The sequence below is a fragment of the Hippopotamus amphibius genome, chromosome 1 (genome assembly GCF_030028045.1).
Source record: "Hippopotamus amphibius kiboko isolate mHipAmp2 chromosome 1, mHipAmp2.hap2, whole genome shotgun sequence".
NCBI classification, from domain to species: domain Eukaryota; kingdom Metazoa; phylum Chordata; class Mammalia; order Artiodactyla; family Hippopotamidae; genus Hippopotamus; species Hippopotamus amphibius.
This window is the reverse complement of record NC_080186.1, coordinates 153314668-153329342: the sequence shown is the minus strand read 5'-3', so window position 1 is coordinate 153329342 and position 14675 is coordinate 153314668. Positions and strand designations below refer to the sequence as shown.

General features: G+C 40.1%; 1 protein-coding gene across 1 annotated transcript in view; it reads right to left on the bottom strand.

The window, feature by feature from the left end:
- Positions 1-14675, bottom strand: part of SH3TC2 (SH3 domain and tetratricopeptide repeats 2) — a 66796-nt gene that overhangs the window by 37079 nt on the left and 15042 nt on the right. Inside the window, exons 3-8 of the mRNA XM_057731620.1 lie at positions 14070-14179; positions 10168-10273; positions 8378-8521; positions 7122-7323; positions 6267-6340; positions 3844-4039 (exon numbers count right to left, since the gene is read on the bottom strand). Coding sequence (XP_057587603.1) covers positions 3844-4039; positions 6267-6340; positions 7122-7323; positions 8378-8521; positions 10168-10273; positions 14070-14179 — 832 coding nt within the window. The remainder of the gene's footprint in view (positions 1-3843; positions 4040-6266; positions 6341-7121; positions 7324-8377; positions 8522-10167; positions 10274-14069; positions 14180-14675) is intronic.

Here is a 14675-nt window from a genome sequence, read left to right as displayed (position 1 = left end):
AATAAAGACGGCCAACAAAAGAAAAACTGTTCTCTGAAAACACTTATAAGATTGACAAACTCTGGCAAAATGGATTTGAAATTTTATATTAATAGTTATTTTCCCTCTACACTTTGAAGATATTATTCCACAGTTACCTAAATTATCATTCAAAGGTACATTTTAAGTATCTTTAAGACAAAGACTATCGACAGAGAGCATTTAACAACTCACAGATCTTCACTGAAATCTCTACCAAGAGGTGTACATGATGGAAAAGGAAGTGGACAACTTGCTATAAATAAATACTAGAATATATCAGAGCTAGACAAATCATCATACAATTGCAAGACACCAATAACAAAGAAAACCTTAAAAAAACAGTGAGATAAAAGCTGCCTACTGCAAAGGAATGGCTATGAAACTCACAGCAAACTTCTCATCAACAAAAATAGATGCCACAAGAAATGGAATCAGAAAGAAGGCATAGATAAACAATATGAATAAAGGAGGGGATTAACAAAGATAGAAATTTTAAAAATATTTAATACTATGAAATACTGACTTTTCTTCTATGCTCTTGTATCTGGTTTTTTAATTTTTCAATCTTGCTTATTTTTAAATTTAGCTTTAAGTATATAAACTTCCTCTAAGTAAAACTTTATTAAAATAAACTACACCTTTTACAACATGAATAAATTCTAAATTTATAATGTAAACTGAGGAAAAGGCCAGTTGCAGAAAAAAAAAGATGTATATAAAATTTTAATACTCAAAACCATAGTATTTTCATTTATTAACAAATGTCTATTTTTTAAATGTATCAGAATGAGGACTGGAAAGGTATGTATCAACTTCAAATAGTTTTGGCCTCTAGGATGGGAATCAGGATCAGAGAATGGAAGTATGAAGGGGTAAAAAGGCATCTTCAATTATACCTAAAGACCTTTTTTCACAGAAAACACATCAAATGTTTGAAAAAAAAATTTTTTTAAAAGAAAGGTGTGGCATTCTGTCACTCTCAAGTCACTCTGGTCAAATACAAACACTTCTATTCAGATAGAAGGCTTGCCTGAGGTTTAAGAATGGGTTTTCCAGCTGCTGTTGCTGTGAAACTAGGTAGCTGATGTTGAAATCTGGGCCATAAAAAAGGAAATCCACAAAAATTTGCTTCTGTGGATAAGCAGGATCCCTTTCCCATGTGTCAAAGGCAAAGGCTAAATCTGACTCAGAAAACAGCTTCTGAGAAATTTCATTCTCAATACACTGCCAATTTGGTTAAATGAATGAATCAAAGAATACATGCATGCATGCATGCATGCATATGTACAAACGCTTCAGGGAATAATACACCAGTACAGGGAGGAAGGCTGGGTGAAGAGGATGGAGACTTCAGCAAATGCTGGACCACCTTCAGAAACCTGACCCCAAATGAATACAGACTAAGAGTGACACCCAGTGGCCCAGTCACAGGGACAGCACAGCACACGGGGATGGTTCCCGGGACTTCCACACCCTGGCCGCTGCTGGTGGCAAGCTGTTTGTGGGGTTTTCCTCCGATTGCTGTGTTTTGGGGGGTATCCGTAATCTAGAGAGTGCTTTGGGAGTGTGCAATGAGCCAGTTCCCCTCTCCTCTCCCTCTCCCACCCCTCTCTGTCTCCTGTTCAATTTCCCTTTCTCTACCAAATGTGCAATCTCTGATGCATGGGGTCCCACGGGTGACCAGGTACAGGCCAACAGGCAACTCTGTGCAAGTAAGGAGAAGGTTTCCTGCCACCACTGTGATACAGGGGATGATATTCTGCAGGGTGACTGTATCCCACACGACTAAGCCAGCTAAAATGTGATGATTAGCTTAATTTAGTAATACTGGGTTATTGTCATTTGCGGCATGGTATGAGGTACAGAAGTTCAATATAATTGATTAAATCTGACACTTGCCCCCAACATCCTATTAAAACTGCCTCTCAAAAATAACCACCTGCAACAGTAACAGCGATGAGAATTAATGCATACTGATCACACACACACACACACACACACACACACACACACACTCTGACACACTGTGCCAGGCACCACTGTTTTATATGTATCAGCTTATTTCAACTCAAAGACAATCTTATGGGCAAATACTAATAATGTATGCATTTTACAGATGAGGAAACTGAAGCTTAGAGAGACAAATTAACATATCCAAAGTCACCCAGCTGGTAAGCTAATGGAGATACAAAAATGTGCTCATATGGCCATAAATGTCTTTCAGGAAGTCTGGGTCTGGAACTCTTTATTACTGAGCTATGCTGCCTCCCAATGACCAGTGACCTCCCCATGGCCAGTGACTTCTCAATGGTCAATTTCAAAGGCCTTCCACAGTGTTTAGCATCCTCCACCTCCCACATGGCTGGTTCCTCCCTCTCAGCTGTCCCCTTCTTTCTCCCTCTGCTACATTCTTTCTTCCTCTGCTTTATAAATGGTTCTTTCCCACCAAGTCTTTTGTTCTTTTTAATTCTTCCTCCCTTTCACCAGGACCTCAGCTGCAGGACTCTGTTGTTGAAAAATAACCCTAGATTTAACAACAGTAATCTGGGATTCCAGACCCAAAGCTGTGAGTTCAGCAGTTACACTCCTGGGGTCCTCACCTACCCCTGCAGTAAATTGAGAGGGTAGTTTTAGCAGCAGTTCTCACCTGGGCTGCACACCAGCCTCACTTGGGGAGCTTTTACAACCATCACTGCCCAGGCCCCACACAAACCAGTGAGAATGAACTGCTGGAGGTAGTACACAGATATCCATATTTGCAAAACTCCCAGAAGCCCTACTTTTTACTTGTGACCTCCCCTTACTTTCCTACTTGTGACCTCCTTTCCCTATTTATGTCTGTCTTACATTGTGCAAAGCTGAACTCACATGCTACCTTTTTGAGGAAAGTTCTCTTGACACCCTTTACCTCCTTATAAACTCCCACTGCACTCCAGTGATCTTCCTCTTATAGAAATACCTGGGTTCCCACATTTCTGTGTAGGGAAAATGACCTTCTCTCCCCTCTCCCTACAAAGGACAGGGCTTAGAGGGAGCTTCTGCTCTTGGTCCACTCTCCTTAGTGGCTCTTTCCACAAGGGAAGGAGTTCCAGTCTGAGCCCTCAGAGCCTTAAGCATTGCTTGGGCCATGTTTTCCCCATGTGGAGGGCTACGGTGTCTCAAGGTTAGCCACCAACTCTGTGTTCCCTCTAGTATTCCTGGGCTCAGGCTTTCTACTGTTTCCTATCCCAGTGCAGGATGCCCAGCCAGAGAGACTGGGCAGTACTCCAGTACTCCATCACAGGGTGAATGGAGCAGGCTGGCCACCTGCTACTGACTGGTTACATGGTGGCTCTGCTCCTCAGAACCAGCCCTTCTGGACTTAAGGCAGGAAAGAGTAAAAGAGGCACTCCGCCATCCTGGCCAACACTGACTTCCCACACATTCAGCTATCAGCAGACAGACCTGCATGTGAGGGACTCTCCATTCACTAAGCTGTAGTCTATAGGTCCCTGTGTGTGCACTCCCCAGATGGGGCCCCTTGATTGATGGGAAGGGCTAAGAGAAGGCCCTGGATTTGGGGGTTTGTGCTTCTCTCCTTGCACAGAGGAAGGCTTCAATGACCATCTGCTGAAATGAACTGAACTGTCTCCTTCCCTGATCACTCATATTTTCCTTCCTATCACTCCTCATGTCATCTTGGTTGCCAGAATGTGCTCCTCTGGGTTTGTTTTACCAGGAAACCCTGAAGCTCATCTGCAAACCTGCTCAGAATGGGGCAGGACCACTGGGGAAGGTGGCTCTGCTCCAGCACATCCCAGAGGGTCTATCTGTCATACTCACATTGGGGAATAAGAATCAGGATCTATGTTCCTGGTGGGGACAAAGCCCACTTCTCCTGAGAGCACTGACTTCCCAATGAACCACTGAAGACCAGGAATGACAAAGCCGATGATCTCAATGCTTTCTCCCTGGTGGAAATTCAGTTCATCCTTTTCTTCCCTCTCATATTCTTTCCAGGCCTTACATTTTCCTCTACCTGTGGGAAGACAGCACACAGGTCAATCAAATAAGGCAGAAACAGCTGAGCCTTCCACTAGCTTCCAGTGTAATATGAAATGAAGCGTTCTCAGGCTTTAGAACTTTAAGGACCAGTAAAATTTCTCCCCCCACACCTCAAAAAAAAGAAATTGGCAAGAATGATATAGGGTAACTGGCTTTCCATCTGGCCAAACTAGGAAATTAAAAAAAGAAACTACCATCCACTTTTACCATCATTTTATAAAAGAAAATTTAACAAATGTAGGAAATATAATCTCAGAATCCCAGGTATACCTGAAGACAGAATAAAGGTAGCTTATGTGAAACTGGAAAGTTCATTATATTGTCCTACTTTGTCTGATTTGCCATTATCACATAAACACTCTGTCATGGCTGGCACAGATCCACAGACCAGGGGGAGGACTACTGTAGGATCTCTCCATTTCCTTCTGGCTCCTTTGGCCATTATGACCTTCATTCTCCCCAGCTGTAATATGAGGATAATGAGAATACTTGTCTCTCACAAATATCAGGAAGAGTTAAAGTGCACAATGTCTGGCACCTAGGCAACCCTCAATAAGTGTTAGCCTCATATCGCTGGAGATATGGAAAACAGCTGGTTACCCAGAGGGATCTGGAAGACTCCTCTTCTGACTATGGTCACTACCCAGCTTGATCAGCTGCCAAGCTAGGATCTAGTAATGATATATTTATGAGCATTGTACTCACCAGTTTCCAAAGTACACTTACATCCCTTTTCTCAGATCTTCCCAGGAGCCCCAAAGGGTAACTAGTACAACTATCAGAATCTCCTTTTTATAGATTAGAAGGTGGAAGCACAGAGCAGGTACATGATTTGTCCAAGGAGTTTGTGTGTGAACTGGAACTTAAGTCTGTCCACTGCTGGTAACCTTTCTTTCCACTAATCCAGCTCTAGTTGAGATAGCAGTTTTTAATGTGCCTTGGTTTCCCTACTTGCTTTAGCTCCCTTACTAAAGCTACTGGATTTTTTTCTTGACATTTTTGGTCAAGTTTCTATTGATTGTGTCTTCAAAATCAGAAGTCCCCACCACTTTGGGGGTTTAATAGTATCTACCATGTATTAAACACTTACAATGTGAGGAAACTGTATTAAGTGATTTACAGATGTCATTTAGTTTAGCTCTCAAGACAACATTTGAAGTTGGTTTTACAGTAACATTTTACTAATGAGGAAGTTGTCACATAGTGAGAGCACATCATAAATTGGCCAAGGTCACACTGGTTTTAAGTTGTGGGGCTAGAATTTGAACTCAGAACAGAACTTCACAGCCCCATATTCCTAACTACAAGACCATACTGCCTCAGATAGCTAAAAATCTTATTTATGGTCAATTATTGATTAGATCTAATTTCTAGGTCTTATAATTCCCTCTGTGTGTTTTTTTGTTTGTTTGGTTTTGGGTTTTTTGGGTTTTTTTTTTTAGTGTTATTTGGGCTTAGAACTTTAAAAATTGCACTTTGTGCTAGGTATGGGAAGGCAGCTCCAAGGATGAAGATAAAAGGAATGTATATTCTAGATACATATGAAACATTAAGTTTCATTATCCAGTAGATACAAAATATACTTACAGATATATGCGTATGTATATATATTTATGTGCGTGCATGTATATATATAAATATACATACATACATGCACATATGTATAGAGATTACCTAAAATATATGCATGTACTTATACACACATATGTATGTATGTATTTCATCTATTCAACAAATATTTACTGAGCACCCACTAAGTGCCAAGCATTCTTAATCTTCCTAAAGTCAAGATTAACTTCACAAAACTCTAAGTGAAATTAGAAAATGTTTTGACTGGAGATTGAAAGCAGGCAGCCTGCAGGCCACATCTGGCCCACACAGGGCTTTTTTTTATTCCCACATAGCTTTAAATCTCTATGGTCCCTACCATTCCCTAACATCTTCCATCCAGGTCCTCTACACACCTGTGTGTTTTGCCTGCCCTTGGAGGCATTTATATCTACAATACAGCCCTCATCTGAGACCTCTCATTTCACAGGCAAGGTAACCCATGTGTACAGATGGTATAACTATCTTTCCCAAATTCATTCAGCAGCAGAGTGAGACAGGAATTCACATCAACTGACTCCAAATCGGCAGATAAAAGTAGGAGGCAGAGAAATATTATATCTCTAATAATATTATCTTCAGTTCAGCCATACCAATCTGATAGGAGCCTGTCCAATCCCTCTTCCTGGAAAGGCCACAGCTTCCTGGATAATTCTTTAGGAACCATCTGCCAATGGAAACATGGGGTTTGCAAACATGGATTTCAAAAAGTGTGAACATTGAGCAGAATAATCCATTAAAATGATGGTGATGATGATAAATATTATTGCTATTGTGGTTACTCTTATTACAACAGTGGCAAACATTTACGGAAAACTTACTTTTTATCAAGCACTGTGAAAAAGAAAAGCTCAACAGCCTGGGATATTTTCTGGCTCAGCAATTAGTTTGTCAGTTAAATAACTAACAAAGGACCCATTCCATTCTCACTGTCAGGTTCTCTACACACACAGAGCCCACAGCCTGGAATCATGTTTATTGTCACTCTCTCTGTTTGAGTTTACAGAATCTTCCAGTAAGGATTCTTAAACTTTAGTGGGAAAAACATCTCCTGATGTCTAAGAGGAGCTTATACAAAATGCAGATTTTTGGATCCAATCCCAAGAGAGTCTGAGGAGGGCCAGGGGGTATAAACTTGTAGTAAAATCCCCAGGTGACTCTGGTACAAATGGTCCCCAGTCCCCACACTGAGAAACATCACATTGGAGACCAGGCAGTGTATTTCTTCTTCGGTACAATGTCCATCTGAAATTTTGAGTCGTTTCCATTTCATCTAATTGTGCAAATCTTGACTGTTAAAAAAAAAAAAAAAAAAAGATAAAAACCACCCAGGTTTGTTCCCTCCCTGGCACCATGGATTTCCACATAGGCAAATGTGCCTACTCTGTTCTATATGTAGACCTCAGTGTGCTCTGGGACCCTCTCCCAGGATGTGAGTGGCTACTCACTGGTGGAAAGGGAGAGGCAGGGGTTCCAAGGCTGACACCGGCACCAGGCCCCGCTGACCCGTCACCAAGGACACGCCTTCCCACTCGGACTCGCCTTCAGCTACCTTCACCGAGATTAATTCATTCTTGCAAAGTGTCAAATACTCCCCTTCCCTGTCAGCTGGCTGAGCCATGGAGCACATGGCTCTACAGAAGAAGTGACCTGCAGATAATGAGAAAAGCTCTTTCCAAGGATTAGGAGGAAGTGAAAAGGGAGTATTCCACTATGTGTATGTCCATCAGAGCCCAGATACTTTTCTTTCTGAAAGTAAAGTACACAGTCCAGGGTGAGGTACTACAGAAGGTCTTTGTGACCCCCATGAAAACTGGTACAAGGGAAAAAAGCCACTGAGAGGGAATCCACTTAAAATAGACACCAAAAATTCCAAATAATTCTCAAGAATGAGGTTTAATTGAGATTTCACCTTGAGAAAAAAATGAAACAGTTCATGAAAATATATTTAGCAGAACTTCAGTTATAATTGCAACCTTATGCTTAATCTTAGGACCAAAAAAGAATAAATTAAGTTGATTTGGGTGAATATAATTTCTCCAACTAAATTTCATAGTCGTACAGTATGAAAGTTTTTCCTTCATATATGATTCGTGCAATAAAATTAGAAAGAGAATCATTCTGCAAAATACTCTATGCAAATCTGGCTCTTTCAATGTGTCTATGATGTCATCAGTTGTTAACCAGTTGGTTGCAGCCTTGATTAGATCCTTCCTTGTAAACAGATTGGTGGGTGCTCTAAGCAGTCCCCATTATCCCTTTCCTCAATCTCATGAAATCATGCAGGTTTTGCAAGATCTGAAATTTTATTTCACAATCAAATGATATCACATGTTTGGAATAGTGGTTCTCAATCTTGCATGCACATTAGAATAACCTGGGCAACTTTCAAAAAATACCAAAGCCTGATCCCCGACTCTGGAGATTAATTGGCCCCAGTGGAACCCTGATATGGGCAGCTTCTTAAAAATTCCCAAGTGGTTCTAACATCAGACAATCAGTGAGACTGGCCTATGTAGCTGTTCATGTGATATTGATGTTAAACTGAGAGAGATGTTTGAAGTAATATTAAAACAGGTGGGTTCATTTGTGAACATTTTCATGTTTGAATGGTTTTTGTCTCCCTTTGTATCCTAAGTACTTCAAGGACTCTGATGACAAATCTCCAGATAAGATCCCCATTCCCACCCCTACACCTGCTCACCTTCCTGGACCAGGAGTCCCAGGTATATTGTTTCCAGGTGTTTATCATCTACTGACACGTGGATCTCTGTATCCTCCACCAATCGGCAGTTGAGCCAGTACTTGTGATCAAAGAGGAGATGCTCCAGACATGTGGATACATAGCCTAAGAAGTCAAGCCAACAAGATTGCTCAACAACATGATTTCTGCCATTAGCTGAGCACTGGGATGAGCAATTTCCCTCCTGAATTTCTCCCCCAGACCTCCATCCGTAACCTGACTCCACTTAACTGGATTTAGAACAGCATAAGAGGGATAGATAGAAAATTTCTAAAATGAATTGATTCTTCTCAGCATCTGTTGGGAAGTACAAGTCATTTAAAGTGATTATTTATTTTCAATATATTATGAGTCTCCATAAATGCATAACAAGGTTATCAAACCAAATTACTTTTTTATAATACATCCACAGAGGAATCTCCAAGATTACAATGTTGACTCTGGGAGTTCTGGTTCCCCCTTAAAGTTCTCCCGACCAAATTCAAATTCTTGTACCCCTGATGATGCAGTGGCTGGGGAGGTTCTCCATGGCCACAAATGAGTCAGGATTACTTCAACATCCCTCTGACCCTCCCTCTCACCCCATGCCCAGTAAGATCTCACTTGTTAAAAGGAGACTAAAAACTGTGCAAACTGCAAAATTGTTAACAATTATGGGTAGTATTTTAAACATCCCTATAAATTTAAATTATTTGTATTAAAATTTTGCTTCTTTCTAGACTTCCTCACTTTCTTAAGATGCAAAACCTGTCTCTTTCCTCTCCTACTCTCTGTTGTGCTCATTTAGGCCCTATGTATCTTCTATAATAATGCTTCTCATACTTTAATGTGCACACAAATCACCTGGGGACCTTATCAAAATACAGATGCTGGTTCACTAGGTCAAAGGTGCGGCCTAGAATTCCATTTTTCTAATAAGCCCCATGTGATGCAGATGCTACTGGTCCATGGAGCACACTTTGTATAACAAGGATCTCTAATGGTCACAGAAGATTTGTGGAATGGAGAGCAAAAACACACCATGACTACAAGAGGAGAACTTATATACCTTCTAGCCTAGAGCTATCTTGACCCTCCACCCCTACACAAAATCGCTTCCTGTGGAAGTCTGCATGGAGCCCAGTATTTTCTAAGAGATGTAAAACATGCATCAATTCAAGTGGCCTCCTCTTGCTTTGCTTGGTTTTGCTTTGCAATTGTAACTTCCCTATCATGAGTTATTCTCCATGGAGAGAGTAGGTAAACTATTTCCCACCACATCAGTACTGGTGCTGTGCTCCAATATCCTTCTTTACCTTCTAGAAAACCCTGCATACTGAGGTCCCTTTAGCAGATAAGTCCCCGATATCTTTCTTTGATTTTTCCAAAAACATGGAACATGGATCTGGAACTTTACTATTTTGAACAGCTACTTAGATCCTACTTGAGGCTGGTTTCTTTCTTTTTTTTTTAACCATCAATTGCGAATCTCTCTACTTTGAATCTAGTAAATGATCAATAACTGTTTGCCAGTTTTAACTGATTATCTAATAGTCTCTCCCTGAAACAAAGAAATGCTGCATGTGACATTTCACAGCTTTATTTGCTTTAGATTTAGTTCCAGGCAGTTTGTGATATTTCAAAGATTAACCATCCATATTAGACTCTACCTCTTTTAATTATCAGAGCCAGATCAATTCCTTAATGTCAAGCTCTACAAATTGGCTAAACTGAGAAGCAGGTGCTCCTTATCTGCCTGTTCCATGTCATACCTAAGTTCAGGTAGGTGGAGAACTTCCAGATTTCCTCCATGGTCTTGAAGGTAAGAAGGAACTGGGCTTTCTGGGACTGGACACCCACCAACCTGGCTGAGAGGTCCTGAGTATAAAGAACAGTGAGTCAGCTTAGGATGACAGAAGTGCCCTGTGAACAAGCTCACATATATACAACATGCTGTGTATGAACTTCTTTTTTTTGAGATATAATTGACATATAACATTGTATTAATTTTTACTGCACAACACAATGATTTAACATGTGTATATATTGCAAAGTGATGGCCACAATAAGTTTAGTTAACATCCACCACTTCACATAATTAGATTCTTTTTTTCTTGTGATGAGAACTTATAAGATCTACTCTCTTAGCAACTTTCAAATATACAATATAGTGTTGTTAACGATAGCCACCATGCTGTCCGTTACATCCCCAGGACTTACCTATAACTGGAAGTTTGTACCTTTTGACTACTTTCACCATTCTGGCATAGATTTTTAACATCACCAAAAAAGAAAAAACAGGGACATAACCTAAATGTTCATCAATAGGAGATTGGTTAAAATGAATTACAGTTCATCCATACAGTGGAATATTATGGTATTATGCATCCATAAAAAGAATAAAGAAGCTCTTTATGTACTGATACAGGCTCCAAATATACACTGCTGAATGAAACAAAAGCAGCAAAAAAAACAAACCAGAGTATAGAACGGGGTGCAGAGAATGTTATCTTCTGTGTTTAAAAAAAAAAAAAAAAGGATGTGTGAGAAGGTGGAGAATGAATCACAGAAGCAAACCTGATTGTGAATCTATGTTTAATAATTATTTTTAAGAAGATAGCAAACAGAAAACCCAAACCACACAAAAATAAAAAGTATCCATAATCCCTCCTCCTAGAGATCATCAATGTTAACTTTGTGTATTAACTTTGAATCTTTTTTTCTTGTATATAAGTTTCTATGTAACTATTTTTATATAAATAGAATCACAGGGACTTCCTAGGTGGCGCAGTGGTTAAGAATCTGCCTGCCTATGCAGAGGACCCGGGTTTGAGCCCTGCTCTGGGAAGATCCCACATGCCGTGAAGCAACTAAGCCCATGTGCCACAACCATTGAGCCTGCGCTCTAGAGCCCGTGCTCCACAACAAGAAAAGCCACTGCAATAAGGAGCCCATGCACCACAATTAAGAGTAGCTTCTGCTTGCCACAACTAGAGAAAGCCCGTGTGCAGCAACGAAGACCCAAAGCAGCCAATAAACAAATTAAATAAATAAATAAATTTTAAGAAAAAGAATCACATTACTAAGTTGTTTTGTAATTGTCTGTCACTAAACAATGCTTTGTGAGCCATCTCCTATGTCATTAAATAATCTGCATTACTTTCAATGGTTACATATGCCATTGTCACATTAACATAATTAATTCTTAATGTTTTCTTATGGCTAGACATTTGAGTTTTTTAATTTTTTAACATCCTAAACAGTACTGTGATAAACAGCCCACATCTAAATCTTTGTATGAACCCTTGACTGTTTTGGCACAAGTAATTCCAAGAAGTGTAACTGGGAATGCACATTTTCAACCCTAAAATGCAAGAGCCAAAATACCCTCCAGAAAGGCTGTACCAATTTACATACTCACAAGCAGAGCAAAAAGAGATGTGTAACACTACCCCCTCTTTTTTTAAAATACCTGAATAAAAAGACCAGAATCACTGCCTAGACTTGGTTTTCCCCTAAAATCTTTCTCCTCTGCTTATCTAAGCATCTGGACTTGACTATAACAAGTGATGATCAGAACATCCCTCTCCCTCCAGGCCAGGTCCTACCATCAAATATCAACCCCTGAAAACCTGTTCTGAGGGAAACTTGAAGAAAAAAATGGATAGAAGGATCCAAGGAAGCGCCCCTATTGAAGCAAAGTCAGAACTTTGGGGGTTCTCCCATACCAGGTCCCAGGAGGAGCCGGGTCCTTGGAGGATATAGCTCCTGGTAGTCAGCGAAGAGGGTCCTAAGTAAAAATTGATTTACAAGGAATTTACCACATGCCAGGCACTTCAGCAAGAGTTTGATGAGCAATGTCTCATTTAACGTGTACAATAACCCCATGAAAAGAGTATAATGATACGCATTAACTCATTCTAAGATGCACTTTTATCACATTTCACCATTACTGAAATAAAAGAAGAGGAAGCATGGCATCATAAATAACTGGCAACATTTATTTTCTTTCTTAAAATAATGTGTTTATAATCAAAAGGCATCTCACATTTAATAGAAAAACCACATTATCCCTGTTTTACACTCAAGGATCCCAGGGCTCAGACAAGGTAAATCAAGGGGGCTGTGACATCCAAACTGAATCCCAGATTCAACTGACACCAGGCCTTAGCTTTGGTCCACAAGCCTGCCCTCTCAAGACTCAGCCCAGCAGGCCAGTTTACACAACCAAACCCGGCTCTTGCCCATGTCAAAAGCAACTCAAATTAAAAGAAACTTTACGGTGCCCGTTAGTAGCTAGTGCCTCCAAGTTCCTGAATTCTGGAGATCTAAAACCAAAACCACTCTGTTATTTATAACATATCTACTATTTCTGGAGCACATCCCACCACCCAAGCACAACACCAGGCTCTCTACAAATACTATCTCATATACTCCTCCCAACAAACCAAATGCTATCTTTTTCGTTACATGACAGATTAATAGAGTATGTTTATCCTTTTAATTTGTATCAAATTCATACAGAGACTATAAAATAACTAGGACATACTATTTTATTATGTAAAGCAATGTTCTCTTTCCCCCACCTCTAGCTGCAGCAACTTTTAACCATTTCTGACTTTAGTCCTCCTAGTAAGTACCTCCTAAAGTACAAATAATTTAATCATACCTTTCTTCCTTGGTTTAGTACTTGAAGATATTATCTACCTACTATGAAAGATGAGAAGTTGGTTTATTTTATTGCCTTTTCCTCCTCTCATTCTAATATCTATAGTTATTAATTTTTTTAAAGATTATTTATTTATTTTTGGCTGCATTGGGTCTTTGTTGCTCTGCATGGGCTTTCTCTAGTTGTGGCAAGCAGGGGCTACCCTGTTGCAGTATGCGGGCTTCTTATTGCAGTGGCTTCTCTTGTTGAGGAGCACAGGCTCTAGGCACACGGGCTTCAGTAGTTGTGGCCCATGGGCTTAGGGCTTAGTTTCTCCATGGCATGTGGTATCTTCCCAGGCCAGGGATCGAACCATGTTCCCTGTGTTGGCAAGCGGATTCTTAACCACTGTGTCACCAGGGGAGTCCCTATAGTTATTAATTTTTGATTGGCAATTTTGGTACTTAAAAAAAAACTACACTTAGTGGTTACCAGTGGCTGAGGGACGGGAATAGAGGGGAGTTATTGTTTAGTGGGTACAGTGTTTTAGTTTGGGGTGATGAGAAATTCTGGAATGGATAGTGCTGATAGTTGCACAATAATGTAAATGCATTTAATATTACTGACTTTTACAGTAAAAATTATTAAAACTAAAAATGTTTTGTATATTTTATCAAATTTTAAAAAGTCAAACTCACCACATTTTTAAAAAAGTATACTTTAAGAGGTAGGTATTATAACAATTCCCATTCTACAGAGGTTAAATAACCTGCTGAAGGTCAAAAAATTAATAGTGGCAGATTTAAAATGAAGTTTTCTCTGACTCTGAATCCAAGGGTTGACCTATTCCTGCTAAGCAGAGAATGTGTACATATGATTTCATTCATTCATTCAGTCAGATGTTTTCCTGAGGGCCGACTTTGTTCCCAGAGCTGTCGTAGGTGTTGGGGAGTCTGGAGTGGACGGACACAAGGCGGACACAAGGTTGCACTGCTCAGCAAAGCTCACCTTAAACAATGCACGCACCTCCTGGTCCTCATTCTCCAGCGCCCAGAGCCGCCTCCTGACTGCTTCCTGCAAGGGGCCATTTACACACTTCCTGGAGCGGCTCTTCACACTGAAGGAGAGCGTCAGATCTTAAAGAGAACAGTGAGAAAAATCAGGATGGAAATGCAGCAATAGGGAAGAAAGAAATAGATAACCCACAGTGTTTCCCATACCCAACCCATAAATTGGTGTTTTCATTAATTAGAGATTACATATGATCTTAACAATTCTCTGAGCACATTCTTTGAACTTTCCTCCCCCAGAAAAAAAAAAATGCTGAAGCCCAGAATATTCTGGAATCGCAGGAGTTGCTGCAGCTGGGTTAGTTATTTCTGTTTGTACAGGGTATATTCCTACTCTGCCTGGCACTGAGGGAACAGTGCCACACAGAACCAGCTAGAACATATATTTGCTCCTGTGGATGATTTGTAAAAGTTTCCAAAGAATACTAATTTATCCATATTTTTGGAAGTGTATTTATATGTCAAATTTATCATATGTAATAGATATTACAGACTTTACGAATTATACATACACACATGTATCTCCTCTAACCTGCTTCTTTCTCATAATGCATCTGCTGTT